Raw genomic sequence first — 25629 nt, 5'->3', positions numbered from 1 at the left:
AAAAGCAAAACTGAAATCTCTCATGCCAAAGCTTGTACTTGTCACTTGAAGCACTGAGAGGATAAGTAATAGGCCTGCCTTCAGTGCTCCTTTGGTATCAGCGGCAACACTGCAGCTTAGTGGGAAAAAAACTGTTTAGAAGATGGCTTTATTCTCTGTGCGATAGACTCTTCTAAAATTACACCAATTCTTGGTTCTCTCTGCATCTAAACATATTTGTAATTGCACTGCTAGTAACTGTAGTAACGCAAAGATGTGTGCTTCCTACTTACATAGCTTCTTATTCCACTTAAGAAACACAGGTGTCTACAGCCATGCCACCCTGAACAAGCCCGATCCCGTCTGATCTTTGAAGCTAAGCAGGGTTCGCCTGGTTAGTAGTTGGATGGGAGACCACCTAGGAAGACCAGGTGCTGTAGGCATAAAAAATAAAAAATAAGGGATTGTAAGCTGACAAGGTCTTTGTAAACTGACAAGGATTGCTTCACCTAAAAAAAAGAAAAAAGAAACAGGCATTTCGAGAGAACAGTTATTGCCACTTCACTTACTTGATTTATCCATCAACAAGTGCTTTTGGTATGTCTTTGGTTTAAGGTAGTTATTCCATTCTATTTACCAATATGATGTATTTTCCAAGTGTTAGGTATGTCAAATGCTTTAGTAGTATGGTAGCCTTTTTCTCTTTTGTAGATCACTTTGGAAAAAAAGTTCATTCAAGTTAAATATGATAGTTTTCTTCACATTTTATTTTTCAAGAAAAAGGGATTATAGACAGTCCTTGTGTAGTGGAAAGCATATGAATCTGTTACTCCCTTATTAATTTAGAAGGGAGTTTTAGTTCTGTTATTCTGTCTCAAAATAGATCAGAATGAAGAAGTCACTGAAAACCATAATTCCTTGAAATCAAATGAAAACGAAGAGAATTCATTTCTGATAAACTTTGTTACCACTGCACTTGAGAAATCGAAAGAAAGTCAAGTGGCTACTGAAAACCTTGAAGAAGAAAAGGGGAAAGCTGAACTAATTATGAGTGATGATCCACCACTATTGAAATCTCAGAATATCTTAATATCTGCCAGTGCAACTGAGTCTGCAAAGGTATTTATATAAAATTGTACCTTTTATACTACAGCTTAAAACTAGAAATACAACTTTTAAATATTTTGTCTTCCACATTACATACCTTCTGAATTACCTGTGGAAAACCCATCTTTTCATAGTGATATTATATTGTCATGTGGTTCTCATATAATTAAATAGAATTTTAACTTCAAGGAAGGTTTGCAGTGAATATAGCAAAACTCCATGTTTTATTAAAAATGATCAAAAGTATATGATCTAGTATACTTTTAAATAGCTCAGAAATGAATACCCATAAGTTGATAGGTTTCTATAGGACTTTAAGTTTTAAAAATGCAGCCATCTGGAACAATTTCTGAAGTTTTTACTGAAAATCTTCAAGTAATGTTTGTTAAAATCTCTGCTTGTTAAAAAGATGGACTAGGTCATTATCAGAAACATTATTATTATTACCTTGAGAACCAGATTTGTAGCATGTAGAATTATTTGTCCCTACACTATATTGCACCAGAGTACTATGCTTTTAAAATTTATGGCATGGCATTTTTAGTCTTTATTTTCCTGTATTTAGTCTTTATCTCTTATAGTTGCAGTTAGCTGATGGCTATGTGTATTTATTACCAAGAAAGATAACCGTGCTAGTTGAAAACGTGGTTAAACAGAATTCTTCTAATACAGAATATCAGCTTTTTATTAAAATTTATAGATATGGTTTATTAAGCCATGTTCTAGATATATTGTCCATCACCACTTTCCTTAGGAAAAACCATTGATGCCAAGTTAGGGATGTGTTTACATCTGTGCTCTCACTTTAATGCTGGCACCCATCTGTCTGTACAAAGTAGAAAAGTTATTTCTTAAAAGGAAGAAGGATACTCTGGAATTTTGTAGACAGTCTTAGAAATGTCTAAAAGAGGTAATTCTAAAAGAGAACAGGTGATTTTCAAATAGCAAATAAGATCATAACATATTTCTTTTGACTGACTCCTTCCTTGGCTTTATTCTTACTCTCTACTGTGTGATCTTTTTTGTCTGAATCAAATCACTCCCTTGCAAGGTCTCTTTGTTGGATTCTCATCATGAGAATAAATGCAAACTCCTTACCACTTCCTGAAGATCTCACTTGTTTCTTCTCTGACCACAGATTCCTCCCCACTCTCCCCGCTGTTCACTGTGCTTCAGCATCATTCCCCTCCCTCTGTTTCTCAGAATCACCAAGCTCTTTCCCTTCTGAGACTCCTCACTTACTGTTGCTTTCTTTCCACAGACCTTCATGTGGCCCCTTTCTACTCATCGTTTGTCTTGAGCTCTGACGTCAAGCACTCAGGGAGATCTTCTCTGGTCACCCTCACTAAAGTGACCCCTCAGCTTCACTCTTGTCACTCTCTGTCACGGGACCCTAGTTCATCTCCTTCATATGTCGCATGTGTTTGTGTTTATTGTCAGTCAGTTCTCTCTAAAATGTACTATCCTTATCTGTTTTACGGTGACCACTGTACTTGACTCTTAGTAGATGCTTGAAAAACATTGATTCACCCTATAAGCCTAATTGTGACAGTTATGGTGAGTAATCTATCTATGGCTTTTTCTATTTAATAGAAAACAATTGAAGATAGAAATATGAAGAATAAAAAGTCAACAAATAACAGAGCATCCAGTGCATCAAGCAGGTAATAAAGTTCTTATTATCTCTTATTTATGAGTTTACATTCCACAAAGCTAGTTTTAATTTAACTTTTGTAAAGTAAATTGCATTTAGTGTTACTCAATTTTCTTTTAATTTCCATCTCATGAGATGAATGGAGTAGTTTCTTCATGATAAAACCCTTCTTAGTTCATTATATTCTTTATAAAAAAGGAATTGATTAAGGATTCTCTATACCCTACATTACTTCTGAGATAGAGTTTCTTTCTCCTGTATTTCCTGAGACAGTAGATATAAAGTGATGATAAAGCTGAGGCCAGCATTATACTCTCCTAAGTGTCTTTGTCTAACACATGAAAAATTGTACTTATAGCCTTGAGGTTCTGTGGACTAAGTTGGTTTATTAAAATGAAAAGAATCTATATAGCTGCATTCACACTGATGAGAATGAGGATAATGAATACTAACTCATAAATGCTAATCCAAACCTTCTGAATCCTTTAAATATTATTAACTGAATGATCATTAAGATTCAGCAAGTCGCCAGCCAGTACATTCGTTAGGCTTCGTAGGCCACCCAGTCTGTTGTAACTACTCGGTTGTACTGTCATGGGAAGAACACAGCTGTACACAATATGTAAGTGATGCAGTAAACTTGATTTACCAAAACAAATGGTGGGCCACGTTTTTTCTGCCAACTCTCGAAATAGAGGATACTGCTCTAACTTTATATTTAGAATGGTTTATGTAACGAAATAATACAAGAAACTGTTTAAAGCTACTTTATTAATATTTTTCCATGTAACTTGAGATATAGTCTATGTTTCTTGAAAACATTCTTATTAAAAATACCTAAAAAGAGCAACCACTTTGAAGCTATGTAACTTAAAGTTATAAATTTTAAATTATGTTGCATGGGGCTTTTTGTAAATTAAAAAAAGCTTTGCATCATTTTCAAAGTAATTATATTATATTAATTATAATGTAGTTTTCAAATATATAGTAGTTGCAAATTCTAATGAATCTCTCTCCTACCAAGTACAATTGTAATATTTTATCTTGATTCATTTGGATCTTTTCAGATTAATGACCTCTGAGTTTTTAAAGAATTCTGGTTCTGTAAGGAGAACTCCATCGAAAACTACCTCTTCTCACTATTTAGGGACCTTGAAAATATTGGACCAAAAGCCTTTACAGAAACAGAATATAGAACCTGACAGAGCAGATAACATAAGGGCAGCTGTTTATCAGGTAAAAAGGAAAAATGTATTTTTTTAAATTAGAAGAATTAATTGCTTACATAAGATTACCTGTTTATTAAAGAATAAAATAACCCTGTCAAATGATGATTAATACTGGAAGAGATTTCTCTTTATAACACCTTTATTTTACTAAATTATTTTCTTCCAAGCTTTGCTTAATTGATCATAGCAGGTTTTGTTGTTGTTTTTTTTTTTTAAGAGAATATGCTATTGCAATTTATAAAAATATAGCAAAAGCAAAAATACTGTTAAGGTCTATATATGTTTTTATACTTTTTCTCTTAAAGTTTATATCGTTATGAACAAAAAGTTTTAAATTTTTTCTTTCCTGAGATTTTCTATTTGAATTAGGCTTACACAGAAAAAGACTTTTCTAATTTTTTCACAATTCCAAAAGAGGTCACTTTTTTTGTCTTATCTGTTATACAGAATAATATACTTCAGAAAATTGTACATGTGAATTTTGGAGCAAAATATTAATATATTCAATCTTTGAAGTCTGTTGTTAATACTAAGAGAGATAACATACATATAATTTTCTGAATTCATGCTCATATTTATATATTAGAGTATTACCAAAAAAAGAAAAAATGATTCTAGCTTATATAGATTTTATAAACTTTGTGGTTTGCTTTTTTAAAGTTTTAATCAAATATTTCAGAAATAAGTAAGAATTCAAAATTCATTTTGGGAAACTTTAAATAACATATAGCTTTTTTCCTTGTTCTCACAGGAGTGGTTAGAAAAGAAAAATATATATTTACATGAAAAGCACAGAATTAAAAGGATTGAAAGTGAAAACTTAAGGATCCAAAATGAACAGGTATTCTAAAATATAGAAGTTAAAAATATTCTGGATTTTTAAGTCAGTAAAATATCTCTGAATATTTAACATTTCTAAATCAACTGTTTTTTAAGTGGCAAAATAACATATACAAAAGAATTATTTCTGATTTTATTTCTCTGGTACTATATACATTTTTAGTTTGATAAAAATATAACCATTTTATATGAAAACACAGATACACAGAGATTTTTATTTTTCATATGTGTGGAATAGCTTTGGTACTACTGATTATGAACTACTATTGCTTGCGATCACCTGCCTACTTCAGTCTTTCAAACTGGCTTTGTTGCTTCTATGTACCACATCTTCTACATCCAGCCATCTATTGAAAGACGCTTCGGTGGCGGAAGATTTGACTTTGGGTAGTGAACACACAATGCACCATACATATGAAGTATTACTGAATTTTACACTTGAAACCAATATAATTTTATTACCCAATGTTGCCCCAATAGATTTAATTTTAAAAATTGGCTTCAATCTCACAATTTAGCCAAGAATATAAAAGATTATCAAACATTAACCTTCAGTTTTCCTCTTTTCTACCTTGAACTTAATATGTGTCTACATGACCAACCCATACCTAAGCTCTTGACCCGCATCCTTTCCACCCACTGAAGATGGACCCTTGTTTAGTCTCCACCTCTGACTCCTGCCTGATAACTTACAACATAGTTCAGTTCTTTCCCATCTTCTAAAATAAAAGCGCTGAAAAACATACTTCTTCATCGTACGGTTTAATACTAAAATAAATTTAGGAAGAAACATATGTCCCAAATGCACAGTACTGTATGGAGCAGCCCTTCAAGGGACATGGCTGGACGCCTGTCTCCTCGTTTGCAGCACTGCTGTGGTCAGGGCCAGACATGTCTCACTTGATCTTCACAGCTCAGTGAGGTACGTAATACTTTTACTTCTGAATGGTGTTAGCTCCACAGTAAGGCTTTATATCATTTAATGTTAAACCATATTAAGGCAAACACAGGATATTATGAGATTAGCTTGAAATAAGTAAAGTGATGACATCCTTGCTGTACACTCACCTACATATTTTCCAGTCTGGCACACATTTCCAGCGTTTGGGATATGTTTATGTAGTGAGAATTTTATGTTTCGATAACAGTCAAAATTCAGTTCAAAGTAAAGATCGGCGGATTACTGTGTGACTTGGCCAATTTACCTTACTCTGACATGCTTAATAAGCCTAGAACTTTCTTAATGTCTTTCTTTTACTGAGATATTTTATTATGAACATTGTACAGTACCCACTTCTCCTGTTATAGTTTATTTTGGTGACGTTTGTTTAGTACACTTGCAAAAAAAAAGTCAATTTCCTTCTCAAGAATAGTAGCAGATGAATATCTGATAAATGTTTTTTAGAAAATGACATTCTAAAATGCAGTGAATACTTCAGAATACATTTTTCATAAATTAGCTTGTCTAACCATTCCAAATAAATTATCTTAAAACTTAATTTTTACATATAACGAATATTGAGGAAATCGAAATAAATACATATGTGTGTATTTGTATCTGTCTATATTCGTCTAGCTGTTCGTGCATATGTATATAACTGTCTATTATTTTTCTGGAAATAGAAAAGAGCTGCTAAGAGAGAAGAAGCCTTAGCATCATTTGAGGCCTGGAAGGCTATGAAAGAAAAGGAAGCAAAGAAAATAGCTGCAAAAAAAAGGCTCGAGGACAAAAACAAGAAGAAAACTGAAGAAGAAAACGCTGCGAGAAAAGAAGAAGCACAGCAGGTATTCAACAGCTTTGGATATCTTAATTATTTTTAAATATTTGAAATCTAAATTAGTGATTAACTGTGTTTTTACTTATTTTACAACATTCGCAGTAAGTAAAATCATTCCACACTTTTTCAGGCTTTTGAAAGATGGAAAGAGAAAAAAATGGAATATCTTAAAGAGAAAAACAGAAAGGAGAAAGAATATGAAAAAGCCAAGAAACAGAAAGAGGAGGAAACTGTTGCTGAGAAAAGGAAAGATAACCTGACTGCTGTGGAAAAATGGTAAAATCCAAAATAATAAATATTTGATAGATTTTAAGTTAAGAGCACTTTAAGCTTTTCACTCGAAATTCACTAATGCATGTATGTCATTCTCATTATTGCAAAGGTATATCAGGAAATGTTTATTATACGAATACATAACTTTCCAGTATTTTGTGCTATCTTACATAGGAATGAAAAAAAAGAAGCTTTTTTCAAAGCAAAGGAAAAAGAAAAAATAAATGAGAAAAGAAAAGAAGAACTGAAAAGAGCTGAGAAAAAAGATAAAGATAAACAAGCTATTGATGAGTATGAAAAATGGCTGGTAGGTATTGTTTGTTAATATACTTGTATTTTTTAAATGTTCTTTTTTTGTGACTTTTCTGTTCCTAATTTCAGTTCTATTGGTCCCTGCCTACTGCCCATTTCTATTTGGAAGCTGTCCTGCCAAATTCATTCTCTCCTACATGTATCATATTTTCTTTGATTTACTCATTTACTCATTTCTATTAACACTTCCACTATTCCCTAAAGCACTCAGGCTTAAAACTTCAGTCATAATATTCTTCCCTACCTGCATCCCCACAATATCTAATATCTAAAATCACAGAAACTCGACAGGTGTATTGCTGAAGGTATACCAGATTATTTTAGGTAGAACTTAGTCATGACACACAGGAACACTGAATTTAATGGTAAGAAGTTATTCCATTTTTTATTCTCTTTGATCTTTCTGATGACCTCAAAAAGAAGGTCTTATTTAGATGTTTTTTAATGAAAGAAAGCAAATGAAGTTTGGGATGAAAATATCCAGCTGGACTTTATATATACTCTTTGTTGTCGTTTATTGCAGTGTACTTAATGTTTACAGTTACTTTTCATCAATATCAAACAAATACTGTTTTCTATCTTAAAATATCAATATAAATATGCGTTTTATTAATTTTTAGTAAGTAATACATATATATGACTATGTACTTCATGTGAGTAGCTGACACATTCGTATGAGTAGTTAATACAACCTGTGTTCCAGAAGTGTAAAATTTCTCCACAGGGCTTAGGATTCAACAGTTTCTTTCCAATGGAGTTTCTTATCAAACTGTTTTTGAATTCATGCCAATCTTCTAGTTAAAAAATATCATCCAGGGTATTTTGTAGTTGCATTTCTCTGGTCAAAATTGAGTTGGAGCATCTTTTTTTTTTATGCAGGTCATTTATATATTTTTCTGTAAACTGTCAAATCATAGACTTTGCACATTTTTCTATTAGTCTTTCTCTTATTGGTCTCTAGAAGCTGTTTTTATGTATTAGGGAAATTAGCCTATCATTTCTGATATAAGTTACAGATATTTTTTTCATTGTTTTGTTGCTCTCTCCACTTGGTATATAGTATTTTGTTCCCTAAAGATTTTTATTTTCTGATGTCAAATGTACCAATCTTTTCTTCTGGGTTCTGATTTTCAGGTGTAGTTGAAAAGACTTTCTTCATAACTTGAGGTTAAACAAAGTGCCCATTTTAATCCTAATAACTTCATGACTTTAATATCTTAACATTTTAACATTTGATGTACTTGGAATTTATCCTGATGTATGGTGGAAAAATGATTCCAACTTTATTTTTCCTGAATGCATAGTTTATAAAATAGCCCATCTTTTACTTATTTGAGGTACTGCCTTTATTATCTGATACATTCCCAGATTTGGGGGGTCTGTTTCTTGACTTTCTGTTTCACTGGTCAATCTTACTGTCCATGTCCCAGTACCACAGTTTCATTATCAGGGCTTCATTTGTCTTAGTATCTGTTTGAATTAATCTTCTTTCATAGCTCTTCTTTCAGAGTTTTTCTGACTATTATCGTTTCTTTTTTCACATAAACTTTTGAACTAAGTAGCTAGAGAGTCACGTAGGACCCAAAGCAGGATGTTTAAAGATAGGAAAAAGATGAAATACTTAGGAATAAACTTATTAAATGCACAAGACTAAAATGAAGAAAACTTTAGAACACTCCTGAGGGATGCAAATGAAGACTTGATAAAATGGATCGAAACTGCCCTGGAATAAAAACACTCAATTTTATAATAATGTTATACAGATGTCAATTCTCCCTGAAGTAATTTACGAATTTAATGTATTCCTAATAAAATACCAACAGAATTTACTGGTATTTATGTGTTGACTTAATGCTGTAATATGCTAATTCCAGGCAGAAAAATAGTAATAAAATAAGGTGATCATAATTGTTTAAATGGTTTGAATGAGGGAGGCAGTGTTTTATGGTTTCCTTTGATTAAACTCGTAAATAAAGCTTTGTTCTAAAAATAATTCAAAGTCTTATATTAAGGAGACATGTACTGACTGACTCTGCTAGTATCACTTAGACTAATTAACTGTAAATGTTTAAGTTTTCAGTTTTATTTTCACATACTTTTGAATTTCCTTGATGACTAAGTCACAGGTACATTATGTTTTATTATAGTACTTAGTCACTTTCTCATTCTGATCAGTCCTCTGGAAAACAAAAACTCATCAATCAAAAATCTAAGGTGAAAACAACTTGTTTTGATATGTAATAAAACCTTTACAAATATAGCACTACCTATAAAATCATCCATAGACAAAATGTTACATATTTACTCCCCATCTTACCGATTTCTTATTGAAATTTGTTTGCAGATAGAATGGAAAAAATACCCCTATATGGAAGTTTAATGACTTCAGTTTTCATTAAAGTAACATCTCAAAATATTGATGTACAACCTAGCTTGGGTAGTGAGCACTTGATGAGTTATCGTTGTAGGGGAAAGTTGTAGCCAAAGATCAGGTAAGACTCTCTTCTTCATGCTGGTTCCAAGATTAATTCATAGTTACCTGTAATAAGAAAATGAATGAAAGTTTCAGCCTCTAACAAACAACAGTCAGAAGGACTTTTAAACAAGGTTTTTAAAATTATTACTCAAGATAACATTATTGAGCCACATTAATTAATATTAAGATTGATAATTAATTGCTTATTTCCTGTCCTGACTTTTTAGTGCCTGCTGGTAAAACCAAATTCGTTTCAAGTTTCTCTCTCTCTTCCCACGCTAAATGAAACAGACAAAAAAAGGTTTGTTCAGTTTCTGTGGACACAGCCTGGTTGTTGCTTTTCCCCCACCAAGACAGAGGGTCTGTCTCTCTCTAAAATCCTAAAATTATTGACAGTGATCCAATTAAAGCTTTTTTTTTTTTCCCTCAATTAAGATTCTAAAAGGAGATTCCCTCTTAGCTTTACCAGGAGTAGCAAGTGTACAAGTGCTGACGTTATACAGCAAGATGTTAAGACAGAAAAAAATCTCATACCTCTCTTCACTCTTTTTGTTGTCCGTGAATAATTGTATGCTAATGGAAACCTTGCATTATCATATCCTCCTGATATTTATGCATTCCGTACATGTATTGATAAAAGAAGCAGGGTTGTCCAAGGGTTTCCCAATACTGCTGCTCTTTCAGGAAACCACCAATCTTTACAATGTTAGATCGCTGTAGAAATGGAGAGACAATCTGAACTGCACACAAGACACCTCAGAACCTATATGTAAGGATATGCTACATATATAATAGAGTAACACAATTTAATAGATGCAAGGAAATAACTGGGATTATTGGTGTGACATTTGGGCATAAATCACTTAACAGAATTACCTTACAGCACTAGAAACTCCAAATGAATTTAAAGTGTTAAATATAAAATGGTAAACAATAAAACAGAAAAAAAACAGTATTTATAAAATCTCATAATAAGATGCTTTTTAAAACATAAAAGTGCTATAAGAAATAACAAAACATGAACAGATATTGAATTTAAAATCATTAAAATATCAAAACGAAAACTCAGCATAGGCGCTAGTTGGAGGCTGAATTCTTATAGCCACTTTGGAAAATAAATCATCATTGTCCAACAAAGTCGAACATATTCATACCCTACAAACCAGAAATTTCACTCCTAGGCACACACATGGAAAGAAAATCTTGGCTTCTGTGCACAAGGAATTGAACAGTGATTTTTTTTTTTTTTTTTACATTGTCTTGGCATGCAAATAAAAAATGAGAACATCATATCTTTGACAAAAAAATAGATTAATAAATTATGATACATTGATATGTTGGAATTCTGTACATCAGTGAACTAGAGCTACAATTCCGTATAGATGGATCTCAGAAATATTATGAATTTTAAAAAGCAAGTTGCAATAGAAAATATAGCATGATACCTTTTAGTATAAATTCTAAAAACTGGAAAGACAAAATTATGTGGTTTCGGGGATAAATACATATATAATAAAAGTATTAAGAGATGCACTGCAATGACAAGCATCAAATTCAGGGTCATGGTTACTTCAGTGGGGTGGAGAGACAGGAAAGTGTGATGAGGGGGCCAACATAGGGAGCTTCAAAAGTACTGGTCATGTTTATTTCACAGGGCAGATAGTGGCTACACAGCTTTTGATTATAACACTTTTAAACTGTTGTCTGTGGCTGAAATATCTTATTTTTTTTGGTAAAAATTAAGGACTAAAAGTAATGTTGACAAAATGGTTGCTGCAAAGATAATATTTATCAAAGGAAACTATGCAAATTGCTAAAAATTAAAAGCATCTATACCCATAGAGTTAGTTGAGCCAAATTATTGAGCCAAAAATTTACAAAAGGGCTTAAGAAATGAAAATGTGCTCAAGCTCAATAATAAGCAAAGAAACATGAGGCTCAACTTTCAATTATTTATAAAAAATTTGAAGTTTTCCATGCTGCAGTGGCATATTCAACCTCTGCACCCAGTAAATTTCTTTCTGCGAATCTGCTCTCAAAGTCATCACTACTGATAATTATTGTCTCTGAGTTATGCAATTATAGGCCTTTTTTCCTGTTTTACATAATTCTTCTTAAATATTACTTTTAATATTAAAAAATTAAGTGGTACGTTAATACCTATTAGTAGTATGCTTATAAATTTGCAATATTTCCTGGGTGCTGTTTTATAACCAATTAAACTAGGAAATGACTTTTAAATATCTTATTGGATTATTTTGTTCATCTGTCTATATATGTATATAAATTTGTAGTTTTCTATTTTCTCTTTAGGAAAAGAAAGAAAGGCAGGAAAGAATTGAACGAAAACAAAAGAAACATCATTCCTTTCTTGAAAATGAGGCACTTCCTCCATGGAGCCCTCCAAGCAGAACTGCATTCTCGAAAGTGTTTTGATAATTCTAATTCTTACATTATTTAGTTATTAATTCAACAACGTTAGTCATAGGTTTGAGACTATTTATTCAATTATTTATAGTTAGAAGAGTATTTTAATTAAATGCTAGTCACTTCTACTGACACTGAAAAAGATGCTTTGGAGCTTAATCGGTGAAAGACTTGAAAGCATTTTTTGAACTGTAAACTGCCTCAAATGAAAAGCTAATCATCACATTGCTCTTACCTTTAAAATACATAACCTTTATCATGTCCTGATAATCGTACAGTGAGGTGATCCATTGTCACTTTCACTAAGCTGTGCACGTTATTTAAGTGTATTTATTCTCAAAAATGAAAAGGAAACTACCTAGGTACAATAATTATAGGAATAATTGAATTTGTAAATGATCGTGCATCTGGATTCAGGTATTTAAATGAATGATTGCTGGGGAGTATGCATATATTATTTCTTCTAAAATTGATCTTTAGCTCAAAGCAGTTGCATTTGCACTGTGTAAGCTAGAATTTTGGTCAACCGAGGCAGCAATTCAGTAGAACTCCAATCATAGAGGTATTTTAATTAAGAAGTTTGCCTTGTGTTTCAATATGAATGTACTTTATCCCAGACTTACATGACAATCATAGGCACTTTATAATGAGCAGACCTCTGAAATTTGTCTTTCTAAATTCTATCTCACTTTATTATTTCAGTGATACCAAAAGATGTCCATTTAATGGTAGTGATATACTTACACATTAGTTCTGGAAATTTCACAACAGTTCAAGATCATTATCACTATTATTGTTTTCCAGACTAAAGCCATAAATGTGATAGAGGCAATTTTTATCCTCTTAACTAATCCAGAGCCTTAGAGCTTGTATTTGGAAGAGGGCTGTATGGGAAGATAATTTGTAGAAAATGTCCATAGAGTATTTAGATCTCTGCATATCCTTGTATTAATTGGACTCATACTTGAACTGGTCAGCTAGTTTGTCACAGGCCAAGCATATGCTCTCAGAGTTGAAGTGCTGCTTTAGCCAATGATACGATGCAATGGTAGATGAGAATAAACAGTTACTATTTATTAAGCACCTATAGCATCCTCTCTTCTGGATCCTTATAGATGTTATTTCTCACCTTTACACTATTCAGAGTAGGTGTTATTAGCCTCATTTTGCAGATAAAAATACTGAGACTCAGAGAAATTAAATAACTTGCCACACATTCAGCATGTGACTGAGCTGAGATTAGATGGAGCTGATTAAGGCAACCTCTCTCCAGAATCCACACGCTTGTTTCATGCTCTCATGTAGCCTTTCATGTGGCCTGTCAAGACCTCTGTATTATATTAATCTTGAGAACACATTTTACCTCTCAGATCGTACAGTCATATATTATTATCCAGAGATTATCTTTCCCTTAAGAAACGGCTGTTTGTTAGTAGAGATGGTAGACCTCATTAGATCTATAAAATGAAAAAAGAATTTATAATATTTAAGGAACTAGTAAGATGCTTTGTATCTAGTATCAGAATGTTAGAAAACCCAACAGATTATGAAACAGGCTTCAAGATAGTCACTTAGGAGGTTTACGCTCTGCAAACTAACCTTTTTGCTGCAGTGTGTGTGCAAGATAAAAATTTCATGGATTACTTTGTAAGATCACATCGATGCTATGGATAAATAAAAGAGATTTCATAAATAAAACTAGAAGCCTTTTTATACTGCCTGAACTAGGAGAATACTTTATGACTGACATTATTACTAGCAATGTGTATCATCAACATGGGATTTAGGGCCTCTCTCATTCATCCATTTGCTCCCCATAGTGCCAAACAAAATGCCTACCACAATAGATCATTAAGTGCCTAATGTATAGAATTTGCTGTTTAGAACTAAAAAGATATTTGCAAATTCTAGGGAAGTAAAAGGAAAAATAGGGAAAAAGTACAGATACTTTTAGGGCTGTGAGATCATAAACGTGTGTCATAGATGTCACATTAAATATTTACTTAAACTTCTTGATCGTTTTCTTCTATTTTATCACATTTAATGTTATCTTTATCACTGCTTAGTTGTGAGAATTGAATGAAATTAATTAATGTAGCACATATGGCACATAGTAAGGACTTAATAAATGTTCTCTGTTTTCATTTATTTACCATCATGGACCCTACATTTCCCCATTTCATGTATCTGAGAAAGTTAACATAAATGGGGTTGATAATGGTTATTTGACATTACCCATTTTAGCACACAAGAAATCTCTGCTTTCCTGGCCAGCCTAGGGTGTAACACTCAAAAGAGAATACGGAGGTGACCTGTATTAGGGACCTCCTAAAAAAAAAATCTAAATACTAATTTCTTAGTGTTGCTTGTGAGGTAGGATGAAAAGGGAATTGAAATGTTTGCAAAGACCCAAGTCATTTCCTTCAAATAGGGATTTTTGTTTTACTCTGATAAAAGAATACATGTTATTTCCTGTTTACAGCAACCTGTGCTGATTCAGTTAACTGATGAAATCACCTCTTCTTCTGTAGCAGAAATAAAGCTGACATTTGGGAGCTAAGTGAAAATACAGTACTATTTACCTTCTAAGATCCAAAGGGAAGAATCAAGCTTGGTAATAATCTCTTAAATATATTTACCTATTTAAGGGGTATAGATTTCCCATATTCCTTTAGAAGTATCAAATATCAATATAGGTATTTGCTCTTTAAGTTTTTATTAATTTACAATACCAAGGAATTTTAATTTAAGGACACCGAAAGCCTATATAGAGATTAGTTTTACAAACTGTATTATCACTTGAAATGCTGACACTTCAAAGTAAGTAGGAATTTCCCTAGAAATTTAAATATTAATACTAAAAAAATGTTTTGTGCAGAATTTAAGTTACATAATAATCAACAAAACAGTAGTGTTACATAAACAGAAACAATATGGCATTTTAGATCAGAAGGGGGTTTCAGTTTTCTTAATAAAAGAAATAACTGTTCGGGGATAATAATATTCCAGTGCATCACATTTTGAAAATGTCAATGGTGCATTTGTTGCTTCAAATAGTATTGAAACTGATTTTTTTCACCATTGCTAAAGCAGTAGCTGATAAGGTGTCCACAGTTGTATGTACTTTAGAGTGTTATTACTGTTCATCAAGAAGAGATTTTAATAATTTAATAAACCTGGCCCAAACTCTCTTCTAAGTTGAGGAAACTGATTCCTGAAGACTTTGACTTGCCCAAGCTCACACAGCTAACTACAAGAAATCTGGAGTTAGAATTTAGGTATCAGGTTTCCCCGTCATACTCTACATACCATTCCACTATTTTGATAATCTGATAAAATTTTCACACTAACTTTTTCAAACTTTCAACATTACTAATGTAGTTGATTTTTAATTTCTCAGATGTCTCCTTATTTTTCCACTATATTCTTCATAACTATCCACCAGATTAAAGCTGTTTGGGCACATAAACTACCATTTAAAACATAGATTCTTAAGTCCTGAGTCACGGGTTAAGATACAATAGAAAAAAGGAATTTCAAAAATGAGAAAATTGCATGTTAGTCAAAATAGTTCCTAAAGGTTAACTTATACAGAAAACATATTTTCCTGATTTAATCTTGGGTACGATTTCAATAGTGCTGTATTAATAAGTATTTAAATTCATTCATTCCACACAAAGAGAAGATATTATCAATTTTCCTGTCTCCTAGTTACATTGGCTGACAGAATAATAAATGCTATATAAATGCTTAACGAGAGACTTCTCTAAGTTCTTTTTACTTTAAAATTAAATGTGATTTGATGTTTAAGCATATATGTTACATGTAATGGTATAATATTAACCATTGAGTGAACTAAATTGGTGTTGAATTTAGAATGTAGTTTTAAGAATTATTTGAGAAAATGTATGTAATATCTGCTTTTTACTAGCACGTTTTCATATAATGTTAAATAAAATGAACCATTCAAGCTTTATTTTATTGGGTGATATTATTTAGTGAGTGTGCCCAAATTTCATTTTATAATGTTAGGAATTGTGATATGAGTTTTATTTATGGGCTAAAATTGAAATAATTATATTATGCTGATCTACCCTTTATTAGAAATGACTGCAAATTTTAATATAAAACTTTTAAAATTAAAACAATACACAGATTACAAAGGTGATATAATCATATAATGGTCAAATAATTAGAAAATGCAAAGAGCAGATATCACCCACATTCCCATCTCCCAAAGACAGAGTTAACATACTATGTACTCTCTCAGCTTTTAGTTTCCAGTGCCTTCACCCCTGCACTGAAATTAAGCTGAGTGAAGAAGGTAGATGCAGTTCTCTTTCTCTTTCTTTTTCTCCCTGTCCTTCTGTATCTGTCTATCTCTCTGTATCTGTCTCTGTCTCTCTCTCTCGCTCTCTCTCTTGCTCTCCATGCTACCTATATGTGTATATACATTTATGTGTGTGTGTATATATAATACAATACACATGCACATACATGCGTATATTCAGACACACGTAATTTTGTTCTTTAAAATAAAAATGAGTTTATCTATTTGGTAACCAGGTCTTTTTACTCAACAATATTCAATGAACATATTTCCACACTATCATACCTTTCTAAAAGCAGGGCTGTGGCAATAGAGGTAATATTTGATGCTGCAACTACATTTTATTTAACATTTGGGGGCAATTTGTTTCCTCACAAATGTTTACTATAGTAACAATACAGTCCACACCCTTATAGTCACTATCCTTTTTATCAGAGACAGTGAACCTCATTAAATCTATAAAATATTCATAATATTTAAAGAGGTAGTCAGACGTCTTCTGTCTAGTGTTAGGATGTCAGAAAACCCAGCAGATTACAGAACATAGGCTTTGAGATAGTCACTCAAGAAGATTTACACTCTGAGAGTTAACCTTCTTGCTGCAGTGTGTATGCAAAATAAGAAAAATGTCACGGATCATTTTGTAAGGTCACATCAGTGCTATGGATAAATAAAGGGGATCTCATAAAGAAAACTAGAAACCTTTTATTCTGCCAGAACTGCAAGATGTGAAATGGGTGTTATTTAACGGGCATAGAATTTCAGTTGTGCACGTCGTAAGGAGTTGTGGAGATGGTTGCACAGCAATGTGAATGTGTTTACCACTATGAACTGTACACATAAAAATGGTTGAGGTGACAATTTTTTTTTATGTATATTTTACCCCAATTATTTTTAAAATTGCACAGTGAAACAAATAAACAGAAAGAGCTTACTTGTCCATTTATAAGAGAGATATAGAGAAAACTTCACCCCTAATTATAGAATTTGTCTTTTCTTTTTGTCTCATCAACTTGCTCATTCCAGATGACTCAGTGTTGATTTAATTACGTTGCCAGGGGAATGTCAGATGCTGATGGGCTCAGACCTAGACTGACTGCCGAGTACCAAAGCGACATTCCACCTAAACCTTCTAGTAACTCTTTCTTTCAGATTGCTTTTCTTGGATATTCCTGCCTACTTAATTTTTTGAGGTAAGCTTTAGGGTTCTTTTTAAGTTTTTAAAACAAAACTATGATTCTTGGTAGAACTGCAGTAACCATACATAATAATACATTCCATTAGTTTGAAAAAGATAAAATTGAAACCAGTTGCTTTCTAGAGTGATTAATGTTCACTTATAATTTTTTATGGATATCCATTTAACTTTTTAAAATAATTAACCCTGTGATGTTCATGGAGTCCCTTTGAGGAAAGCCTACTGTGATCCCTTCCCACCTTAACACCCAGGGTAACTTAGTTACTCTCTTTTCTACTGCTTCCTCACCCTAGATAACAGTATTATAGTCCTAAGCTTTGTAAGTATATGTATGTATTTCTGCAAGTTAATAAGAGCTTTATAAGAACTATACTTAATACATCTTGATATTTCTAGTTTGTCAGTGGGCTCTGAATTAATATTCTTTGGCTGATAAAAAAAAACAAGTTCAAAATATAAAAGAGTACATTTGTGTTTATAATGACTATATGATATATATATGAATGGGGACCCTATTTGGTGAAATTTCATAAATAATTAGACAAATATTGTTAAAATGCTATTATAAATTCAGTATTAGAATAATTTACAAATAGTTTAAATTTTTATTTTGAATATTACACTATTTTTTCAGTTCCAAACAAAAATAAAAATGTTAAAAATGGAAAACTGTGTGTGTGATCGCATTAAGTTGCAAAGGCTCACATATATTTTAATATTTACAATTAAGTAGATTGAGTCCTATCGAGAGAACTCTTCTTTCTTGGTGTCTTTTCTGTGATAGTATTAAGCAACAACAACAACAAAAAATAGGATGAAAAGAAGGAAGGAAGGAAGGAAGGAAGGAAGGAGAAAGGGAAGGAAGGGAAAAGAGGGAAAGAAGGGAAGGAAGGGGAAAGGAAGGAAGGGGAGAAAAGAAGAAAAGAGAAAAGGAAAGAAGAAGAAGAAGAAGAAGAAGAAGAAGAAGAAGAAGAAGAAGGAAAAAGAAGAAGAAGGAAGAAGAAGAAGAAGAGGAAAAGGAGAGGGAAGGAAGGAAGGAAGGAAGGAAGGAAGGAAAGGAGGGAGGGAGCAAAGATAGAAGAAAAGAAGGAAAGGAGGGAGGAAGGAAGCCCAGTGCTCACTGGTTCATTCAGTGTAAAGAAAGGATGAAACTTAGATACAATTATCTTTTGACTAGAGCTGAAATTCAGCTATGCCAAGTGTGGATGCTGAAACCAGACTCCAAAGCAATGCCTCAGCCCTTGTAAGTAGAGGGCATGGTCACTCTGTGGCTACTTTTAACTCATTACTAGATCTAAAACTCAGAGTTACACCTGTTAAAAAAAGAAATAACAGGCCTCAAATGGAGTCATTTGCCCCTATACCAGCAAACCAAGGTTTAGTTGCAGTTTCAACCTCCCCCAGCAAGGTGACCATTAAACAGTCAATCTGAAATTTCCTGATGAGTATTAGTGACATACCTGCATGATAACACCCCTGCCGTTCCTTCACCCCTCAAGTATATTATATGTAATAATAATTGCCTTCTGTTTCCATTCCTAGAAATTCAAAACTGGTATGTCAGGCACATGAATAAACCAAAGCACACTGATGTGTCATGAATGCTACAGACAAGTTTCTCCCTGTCAGGGCAGTCAGGGGAGGCAGAGCTCAAGCTCAGTCAATCACCTCTAGCTGCAGACAATTTCATATGAGTCTCCAGGAGGTTGCCATGAGAAAACTTGCTGGTATACTACTATGAACCTTCAGATTGCTACACAGTGAAAGGTAGTGGAAGTCACTGCTTTGCCTTAACCTTAACATGCTCAACCATATGAAATCTGTCTCAGTAGCTACCTGCATAGTAGGCTACTTCTCATGGACAGGGGTCCATGAGCTACTGGAGTTTATTTCTTGGGTGCTCAAGAAGCACAACTATGGTGGACAACCCAGGTAGGACCAATGGAAGGTGGATGTCCCTGGAGGTCAGATGGAGTGTCCTGGAGGGCACAGTTCCGTCTTCAAGTATATACTGCCTTTCATAGTTTGTGTGAGCTTGAGTAACATCCAAGCTAGTTACAAGGCGACTGCTCTGACAATTCTAACCATGCAGGTGCCATTCTGAAAACCAGCGTTCTGAGATTATTTGATATACTATATTTGACATGAAAATAGTCAGTATAATTTGAAGTCCATTTTAACTTCATGATTGTTTTTTTTTATTTTTCTTCTCAATTACAGTCAACATTCAATATTATATTAGTTTCAGATGTACAACATAGTGATGAGACAGGTATATAACTTACGAAGCGATCCCCCGATAAGTTTGGTACTCTCCTGACATCATACATACTTATTTCAATATTATAGACTATATTCTCTATGCTGTACCTATATTCCCTATGCTGTACATCCCCGTGGCTATTTTGTAACTGCCAATGCGTACCTCTTAATCTCTTCATCTTAATGGAAAAAAAAGAAGGCTGTTCTATTCTTTAAATATAATTCCAATTGTAAGGTTTTGATTTGTACCAATTAAACTGGTACAAATAACAATTACTGATTTGTAAGGTAAAAATATTTTTTCAAAAAGTTTATCATTTATTTATGTTAAAAATGTCTTGTCTACAGGAATGATTGGGAGTTTGATGAGATTATCCTGAAATGTCTTTATCAGGATTGCATATGGACATCTCAAATATAAAACCTGAGATGAAAAAGCCATGTCCACAAAGGAAAATTCAAGTTATTTATTTTAAATTTGAAGTTTTATTTTACTTTGAAATATTATACAAGTTTATTATTTATTATTTAATTTGTTCTCTATTAATTTATATATATACACACATGTGTATATAAATATTTACTTTTATATAAGAAAAAACACAGTTAATTTTGTTAACCAAGCCTGATTGAGGTACCCTTACACACTTGGGATCATCAATAATAACATTGTTTTTTTCTGATGCATATGAAACATTTTGGAAAGCACAGTTCTACCCTTCCCCAAGAATGAATGTCTTATGGTCATAACAAAGATCTGTTCAAGCTGACTCATTTTCTCCATACTGATAACAGAGACAGATGGAGATGGCAAATTTTTCAGTAACCTCTTTTTGTGTTAAAAGACGAAAGAGAAGATGTTTAATCCCCTGTAAAGCAGACAAGCTTAATTTTTTAAAAATCCAAAGAAAGACAAAATAGCAGTGTTGTGAGATACAGGAATGATTTTGGCAATGTTAACAACTTTATATAATTGGAATGGATGTGCCAAGTGTTGGTCTAGGTACTGAATATACCTGAATGGATAAGGCAAAGTTCCTGCCCTCGTGTAGTTTATGTTCTAGTAGGGAAAAGTAACACAGGTACACATATAATGTAATGTCCATCAGTTCTAGGTACAATCACCTCTAAGCAGGGTAACAACATAGAGCGATAGAGGCTGTTATGTAGAATTATCAGAGCTCTGTCCGAAGAGAATAATACTAAGCAAAAACCTGAAAGGAGAGAACGACAAACTATGTAAGTACCTGAAGAAAAGCATTTAGACCTGTGTGGCCTCACTGAGTGTGATACAGACTTTTGTTTCATTTTAAAAATCATAATATAAAACTGGAGAATTTACAACAGCAAACTCACAAGATCTTATAGAAAGATCTTAGACAGTTGAGTGAACAATAGACTTTAGGAAGCAAGAGTGAAGTATCGGGAAGCCATTGCAATTGCTCAGAAGAAAAATGATAGTTGTTGAAGGAAGTGCCATGTCATCAAATACAAGATGTGTTTTGAGGGAGAAGCTGTAAGATTTATTGATGAGTTGCATGAATGTGTGAAAAAAAGTAAAAGTGTCAAGGATGAGTTGAGCAACTGAATAAATGATAGTGTCATTTATCAAAATGGGAACACTGGAGAATCAACAGAATGAAGTGTTTCAAGAAGGGGAATGACACATACCATCAATCTTTTCTGATAGGTCAAGTGATCAGGAGACTGACGATTGGCCTATTTGGTAAAACAGAAGTCAGTGTAAACTAAAAATAAGATTTTGACAGAATGATAGGATGAAGACCTAATTAGAGTGTTTCCAATGAAAGAAGATAGAAATTTCATTTAGAAGTATAAACCACTCTTTCGATATGCTTTGCTATAACCAAGAACAGAGAGAAATGGGCGGGGGAATTATAGCTGAAGGGGATGTGGAGTCAAGGCTAGGCTTACTTGTTTTTAAGATGGAGAATTTATGGCTTATTTACAACAATTATTTTAACAAAAATAAAAAAGAATTATGCTTCATGTGCATTTATAGGCAATACATATTGTAGAAAGCAACTAATTTAGATGAAAATGACCTATGCCATTTTGACAATAATGTTAGTATTTTCCCCTTAGCAAGCACAATCTAATAAGAAAAAAATATTTTGAGTAATAAAATTAAAATGCAATACCTGTATATCATGAATATTTGATGCCTATCATGGCTCTTTCAGGTCTAGGTTACACATTTTTGCTCAAACTTTTTTAAAAAAGTATTGTATTAACCAACCATAAAAGTTTATTTGGAATTTTATTTACAGACAAAAAAAAAAAAATATGCAAGACTCCTGAAAAAATTTCCTAAATAACAAATATGTTTATTTGGAAATTCATTTAAATAATTATAATTCACTATATATTAATGTGTAATCAATTAAATAAATATATCCATGTGCAATTATTTTTTTATGTTGAAGAAAAAATTTGCAAGGAAAATAGAATATATAAATACTATGGATTCATATACAGTACACCAAAATTTTTGTTAGTTGATGAATGTCTCAGTTTTAACTACCTCCACATAAAAAAAAAAGATGTCAACCTTCAAATAAATGATTATTATCATCTATGAGTCATGACAGCAAGTAAAATCTGTCATAAATATAATATATAAATGTAGCTTCCAGGTGTTTTTGACTAGGTTAAAGTATATGTTTTATTAATGAGTCATGCAGGAGAGCTGCATATTAGAAACTCCTGGTAAGATAAATCAGAAAAAGAAGCTAATGTATTCTTTATAACTAACAAAGAGATTATTAGCTGAAGTTACAGACATTGTCACTTACCTAATCAATATTCATTTTCCAATTCTTCTTTGATAATAAAACCATAGTTATGTCTGGGACAATAAGATGACCAGTTAAATACTGACTTTCTATCCTTAGATAGACTAGTGGTGACCAAATGACACACTGGTAGAAGCCAGTGAGAATGGAGTTGATGTCTGTTGAGAAGTTTATATAAGCTTTGACTTTTCTGATAAAAGGAGGAAGGTCCAGTGAGTTTTTCTACCTTTGTCCTGCCTTGAACATAGACATGATGTTAGGAGCTGCAGCAGTCACGTTACAATCATGAGGAATAATAGCAAGAGATTCCCAGATATATTGGCTGTCAAAATAAAGTAACCACTGTTACTTCTGTACCTACATTCTTGTAAGAAAAATAAATCCATAGGTGTCACATTCAGTGACAGGCTTGATAATATGGATTGATGTCACCTCTATAAATAGACTGTCAGGCTCTCCCTCCAAAATATCCCATTTTTTTATAAACTTGCCAACTAATTTGGCATTTTAGAAATCAGAATAATTTTCAGAATTGTTGTAGATAAAAATATCTTTATTTCTAAATATTTAGTTGTATAATTTCTGCAGTTAGCTTCAGAAATTTCTTTATCTGAATGTAATTCTTAAGGAATTGAGCAATATCTTGATGTGCTCTATGGTTTACATCACACCTAATCCTCTTTACCATTCTGCAGTCTGTCACTTTCTAGATTTTCTCTATATCCTCAGTGTCCTGATAAGCATTGTACTGTCTTTTAGTTCTATATGAAATGGTACTTGGCTAAATGTCTTTACAATTCCACAAGCTTGTAATCGATGCCAATCTGCTACCTGCCCCATTAAGTACCTTTTCCCCCTTCTCCCAGCTATCTAACTCAATATGTTGGTCTCCTATTTAAAATAAAAAAGACACTATGGTATTAATTTAAAGTGACTTAGAAGAGGGTTCTTAGATCACCAAAAATCAATTATGCAAAATAACAATGACCTGTCCCCACTTTTACATAATCCTACATAGTCTTAATGCTCTAAAAATAAAGTGAAGCATAAATTAAGGTAACAACTGTAGAAAGTAATTATGACTTTTCATTTTACATGTCAAGTTAAACTGCATAACATATAAAGAATAATTTGCTAAGTGTTTTAGAGATCTTCAATTAATTTATTCTCTAGGCATCCCAATGAATTTGGCTAAAACAGTATCTCAGCTTTATACATGTGTGACCTGAGTCAAACAGATACTGAATAACTCGAATCCAAACTTATAAAGTCACATTTTGATTCTTACTTTCTTTAATGTTTTTGATTCATGGGTGGTTATCATCCAAACACATTTTCGAAATTGACTGAGAAACAAGATCAAGTAGAATTTACAAGAGTAATTTTTAGTGAGCTTTAAAGAAAGTATTTCTTTTTGAGGTATCATTTACATACAATAAACTGCTCAGATCATAAGAAACTCATCCAACAAGTTTGAGAAATATATACACTCTTGACACCCACACAGAACATTTTCACCATCTCAGAGAGTTCTCTTGTGTTTTTTCCAAGCTAATACCCTCCTTCTACCTTCCAAGCAATCACTAATCTGATTTTTATCATCATGGTTAGTTTGGGACACTTTAGAATTACATATAAATAAAAATATACAGTATGTAGGTTTTCATTCTTGCTTCTTTTACTCAACATAATGTTGTTGAGATTCACTCTATGTTGTTACATGTGTAACTAAAGTTCAGTTTAGTGATTTATTGTTGAAGTAGGATATCTCTTAGTATTCTATTATATGAATATATATTCATTGGACTATTGACGAATATCTGGTTGTTTCCAGTCTGGTGTAATTATAAATAAGGCTGCTATAAATATTTTTACTAATCAATGATGATGATGATGATGATGATGATGATGATAATAATAATAATATGCACTCAGTGCACAAAGTTGTAATATGGTGGAGTCAACAACCAAAATGGATGAGGACGAAGCTGTAAAGGAAGAGAGTTTGTGTGTTGTTGAAGCTAAGCTGGTATAAATTCAAATTAGAGTAGTACAACTTCAGGATGTTAAGTGTAATCTCTATGATAACCACAAAGAAAATAGCTATAGAATATATGCAAAAGGAAACAAAAAAGGAATTTAAACATTTTACCACAAAAAAAATAAGCTAAACACTGAAGAAGACAATAATTCAGGAAATGAGGGACAAAAAAGTTATGTCAAACAGAAAACAGCAAAATTACAGAAGTCTCATCTTATCAGTAATTACTTTAAATGTAAATGGATTAAACTCTAATCAAACGACAGATATTGACAGAAAGGATAAAAACACATGATCCAATTACATGCTGTCTATAAGAGACTCACTTGAGAGCCAGAGACACAGTTTGAAAGTAAAAGGATTAAAAAAAGATATTTCATACATTGTAACCAAAAAAGAACAAGTGTAGCTATATTAACATCAGACAAGATGGACTTCAAATTGAAAAAGTTTACAAGAGACAAAGAAAGGCATTATATATTAACAAAAGTTTCAATATAGCAAGAAGATATAACAGTTATAAATACTTATGCACCTCATGACAGGATATCCAAATATATGAAGTGAAACCTGACAGAATTGAAGGGAGAAATAGACAGTTCTACAATAGTAGCTTGAGTCTTCAATACCCTATGACTATAATGGTTAGAATGACCAGACAGAAGATGGTGAGGGAATAGAGGACTTAACACAATTAACCAACTAGATCTAACAGACATATAAATATACACAACACTCTATCCACAACAACAGTATACACATGGGACATTTTCCAGCATAGACCATATGTTAGGCCACACATTAAGTCCAATAGATTTTAAAATATAGGCATACAAAGTAATCTCTGAAATGAGATAAAGTTAGAAATTAATAACAAAAGGAAAACTGAGAATTTTACAAAATTGTA

The 25629-nt window shown here is 32.5% G+C and overlaps 1 protein-coding gene and 1 pseudogene across 8 annotated transcripts in view; both read left to right on the top strand.

Annotated features, from left to right (window-relative positions):
- The window catches only part of MAP9 (microtubule associated protein 9), a 30672-nt gene extending 12644 nt beyond the window's left edge, over positions 1 to 18028 (top strand). For 3 of the 8 annotated variants that reach the window (XM_039876199.1, XM_039876198.1, XM_039876204.1), the window contains 9 exons: positions 863 to 1098; positions 2680 to 2750; positions 3808 to 3976; positions 4721 to 4810; positions 6433 to 6594; positions 6718 to 6863; positions 7035 to 7167; positions 9876 to 9948; positions 11960 to 16051. In XM_039876199.1, coding sequence (XP_039732133.1) covers positions 863 to 1098; positions 2680 to 2750; positions 3808 to 3976; positions 4721 to 4810; positions 6433 to 6594; positions 6718 to 6863; positions 7035 to 7167; positions 9876 to 9948; positions 11960 to 12084 — 1205 coding nt within the window. In that variant the 3' untranslated portion in view covers positions 12085 to 16051. Of the gene's footprint in view, positions 1 to 862; positions 1099 to 2679; positions 2751 to 3807; positions 3977 to 4720; positions 4811 to 6432; positions 6595 to 6717; positions 6864 to 7034; positions 7168 to 9516; positions 9665 to 9875; positions 9949 to 11942; positions 16052 to 17431 lie in introns of those variants that run through there. The other 5 variants (XM_039876201.1, XM_039876200.1, XR_005655701.1 and 2 more) reach the window with 4 other exon arrangements.
- On the top strand, positions 305 to 422 carry LOC120613596 (uncharacterized; annotated as a pseudogene).
- Positions 18029 to 25629: the final 7601 nt, after the last annotated feature.

Source organism: Pteropus medius, unplaced genomic scaffold (assembly GCF_902729225.1).
Source record: "Pteropus medius unplaced genomic scaffold, Ma_sr-lr_union100, whole genome shotgun sequence".
Lineage (NCBI taxonomy): Eukaryota > Metazoa > Chordata > Mammalia > Chiroptera > Pteropodidae > Pteropus > Pteropus medius.
Note: the sequence above shows the minus strand (reverse complement) of the source record. Positions and strands in the feature narration are given on the sequence as shown.